The sequence below is a fragment of the Oncorhynchus clarkii genome, unplaced genomic scaffold, assembly GCF_045791955.1.
Source record: "Oncorhynchus clarkii lewisi isolate Uvic-CL-2024 unplaced genomic scaffold, UVic_Ocla_1.0 unplaced_contig_460_pilon_pilon, whole genome shotgun sequence".
In the NCBI taxonomy this organism is placed as follows: Eukaryota; Metazoa; Chordata; class Actinopteri; order Salmoniformes; family Salmonidae; genus Oncorhynchus; species Oncorhynchus clarkii.
Window position 1 is genome coordinate 189,377 of NW_027258005.1, and position 3,799 is coordinate 193,175.

Below are 3,799 nucleotides of genomic sequence, written 5' to 3' on the forward strand. Positions count from 1 at the left end.
ATCTGCGACCAGCGGAATGGTAACGTGAAGGAAATGTTTTCAACAGAACGGATGTGAATGCGGAGTCTGTCTTTTCTTTCGGGACTTTAGGCAGAGAGTCACTGGTTAGAATATAACGTTACCTCCATAATCTACAATTCAACAGACTAGGAATAAACATCTCACCTGGTTCACTTGGTCTGAACTCTGCAAACGACCGACCGTAAACGAGTGTCTACAATGAATCAGGTGAGTAAGACGCATGTAAAATATAAATAAAAACACATCGGCGGCCACGAACGACGTAACACGTTTCACGGATCTCCGTCAGATGGTGACACATTTATTTAACTTATAGCACAGTTTCATTTATTGTTTCATTAATTTCGCTTTACTAAGTATTGTTTACGTAGTTTAATATCTCGTTGCTCTTCCCGAACGGTAATAATGGCCGTGAATTGCTGAATGGAAGATTGCTAAAGTAGGCCGCAGCAAAGCCTTGGATTTTCCTGAACGAGCTACCAACTGGAGAGCTGACTTCAACACAAGTAACGCTGACAATTCCCCCAGTTTGACTGATAAATAAAATGTATCAGGAGCATATTATACATATAATTGTATTCATGAACATTGAAGGGAAGAAGTTTGAATTTGCTATATCTAGTTATGTTAATCCACCACAAATATTGATTTTGATGGAGACCAAAGTTCACAATAATGGGAATGGATAGGTCTACTGTACTATACTATAATTAGTCTGAATGGATAGGTCTACTGTAGTATACTATAATTAGTCTGGTTAGTTAGGTCTACTGTAGTATACTATAATTAGTCTGGTTAGTTAGGTCTACTGTAGTATACTATAATTAGTCTGGTTAGATAGGTCTACTGTAGTATACTATAATTAGTCTGGTTAGTTAGGTCTACTGTAGTATACTATAATTAGTCTGAATGGATAGGTCTACTGTAGTATACTATAATTAGTCTGGTTAGTTAGGTCTACTGTAGTATACTATAATTAGTCTGGTTAGTTAGGTCTACTGTAGTATACTATAATTAGTCTGAATGGATCGGTCTACTGTAGTATACTATAATTATGCTACCAATTATATCCTAGCTTGTGGGCCTGAGTTCATGGAGACACAGTTCCCATAATGCAGCACTAGACTATACATGGAGACACAGTTCCCATAATGCAACACTAGACTATACATGGAGACACAGTTCCCATATTGCAACACTAGACTATACATGGAGACACAGTTCCCATAATGCAACACTAGACTATACATGGAGACACAGTTCCCATAATGCAACACTAGACTATACATGGAGACACAGTTCCCATAATGCAACACTAGACTATAAATAGGACATCAGGAACAACTCAGAGGAACAGTTTTCTGGACAAAGGTTTAATAGTTGAAGACTTGTTTTAGATCATTATTGTTTTGTACCAATATGACAACACTCCTCCTCTCTTTTTGAGTTGTGAAAGTGAAAATTCTGCCCCCTATCCCAAAGAGGTTTAACGTTTGCCTTTTTAAACGGGATTGGAATGATTTGAGTATTTTAAATTACTTGACAACACTCCTCTCTTTTTGGATTAACAGGAAACACTCTCCCTCCAACCCTCCTCCCCCCTACCCCTCCCCGAGTCCCCGGGACGTACCTCTCCTGGTAACACCTTACTGCTTGGTCTGAAGAGGCTGTCTGTGCGGCTGGTCGACTGCAGGAAAACACCGCAGCTAAGTGGGTTTATGTTCTTATATAAATGTATTTTGGAACACTCCCTGAATGTCATTAATTACCACTAAATACAATATATTTAAGGATGTAGAATCATTACAACCCTACACCCTTGGATACATTGACAATTTGAAGATTTAATACGATTTTACATTGAAGATTTTAAATGCTTAAATTCGGTTACAAGAGTGTGAAAAGCTGGGCCTAAATCTGTCTTCGATAAGGAACCATAACTGTCTGTCTTTGCTTCACAGGGGGCAGTCTTAACCGTCACTCTCTCAGTAGAAGGGGCTTGTCAACTTGGGAGGCTGATGCTGAGGAGGCAGAGAAAAGTCTCTCCAGATCAGAACACCTCAAGAAACACCAGCAGAGACCCACAAGGAAGAAATCTCACCACTGCTCTGACTGTGGAAAGAGTTACACCTCTTCAACAGACCTTAGAAGACACCAGAGAATTCATACAGGAGAGAAATCTCACTGCTGCTCCCAGTGTGGAGCTAGCCTCTCCACTGCCAGGGCACTGGAAGGACACCTGCGGATTCACACTGGAGAAAAACCATACCAGTGCTCAGAATGTGGGCAGAGATTTAAAGACTCCAGTGGTTTACGGATACATGAGAGAATAAAACACACCGACGAAAAACCACACTGCTGCTTTGATTGCGGGAAGAGATTTGTTACATCGCAACGCTTAAAAGCTCACCAGCGGACTCACACTGGAGAGAGACCGTTCCACTGCTCTGAGTGTGGGAAGAGTTTCAAACAAGCCTCAACACTCTTTGAACACAAACGAATACACACAGGAGAAAAGCCTCACCACTGTGAGCAGTGCGGGGGAAACTTTTCCTCCGCTAAGTTACTCAGAATACATCAGAGGATTCACACAGGGGAAAAACCTTACCAATGCACTGACTGTGGGAAAAACTTCAGATTTTTATCTTCTTTAAGATTTCACCAGCTAAGACATACTGGAGAGAAGCCCCACCAATGTACTGAGTGTGGGAAGAGGTTTGCTTTTAAGACTGGACTCTTGCTACATAACAAAGTGCACACTGGAGAGAAAGGCTACCAATGCCCACAGTGTGGCAAGAAGCTAGGATCGTCTAATTCTCTAGAGCAGCATAAGCGAACACACACTGGACAGAAACCCTTCCACTGTTCCCACTGTAAGTTAAGCTTTGTAACTAATTCAGCCCTGTACAAACACCAGAGAATTCACACAGGTGAGAAGCCATACAGCTGCAATGTTTGCCAGAGGAGTTTTGGACGGTCGGATCACCTGAAAAAGCACATGCTAATTCATACAGGAGAAAAACCATACCACTGCTCTAAGTGCGAGCTGAGTTTCACTAACAACAAATCTCTGAAAGAACACGAGGTCAGACACACAGAAGATAAACCTCACTGCTGCTCCCAGTGCGGTGCTAGTCTCTCCTCTGCCAGGGCACTGGAAGGACACATGCGGATTCACACTGGAGAGAAACCGTACGAGTGCTCTGAATGTGGGCAGAAGTTTGCACACAGAACCAACCTTGGGAGACACCGAATAGTACACACAGGAGAGAAACCTTATCAGTGCTCTGACTGCAAGAAGAGCTTTCCAAGACTTGGCTCATTAAATAGTCACAAGTTCACACATTCAGAGAAGAAGATGTACCACTGCTCTCAGTGTGAGTCGAGCTGCACAACGCCAGACGCATTGAAGAAACACCAGCTTATTCACACTGGAGAGAAGCCTTACCACTGCTCCCACTGTGACAAGAGCTTCCTTCGACAATATTCTCTCAAAGAACACGAGCGTCTTCACAATGGAGAGAAACCGTTCTCTTGCTCAGACTGCGGGAACAACTTTGCCACAATGGCAACCTTGCGAATTCACCAGCGAAGACACACAGGAGAGAGGCCATACCAATGCCCTTTCCCTGACTGTGGGAAGAGTTTTGCCCAGGCCTTTGCTTTTAAAGTACACAAGAGAAGGCACACAGGAGAGAAGCCGCACCACTGTGATCAGTGTGGGAAGAGTTTTGTCACGTCAGGTGAATTGCGAAATCACTCCAAAAAGAAGCATTAG

General features: G+C 42.7%; 1 protein-coding gene across 1 annotated transcript; it reads left to right on the forward strand.

Annotated features, from left to right (window-relative positions):
• Positions 1–219: 219 nt before the first annotated feature.
• On the forward strand, positions 220–3,799 carry LOC139394471 (zinc finger protein 850-like). Its single transcript, XM_071142543.1, has 3 exons — positions 220–228; positions 1,593–1,731; positions 1,983–3,799. The coding sequence occupies exons 1-3, from the start codon at positions 220–222 to the stop codon at positions 3,797–3,799; spliced, it is 1,965 nt and encodes a 654-aa protein (XP_070998644.1).

Bases quoted from the DNA above. Each gene is read 5' to 3' on its own strand.
- LOC139394471 (XM_071142543.1), top strand. The intron at 1,732-1,982 runs GTGGGTTTATGT...TTTGCTTCACAG, and splicing joins CAGGAAAACACCGCAGCTAA to GGGGCAGTCTTAACCGTCAC.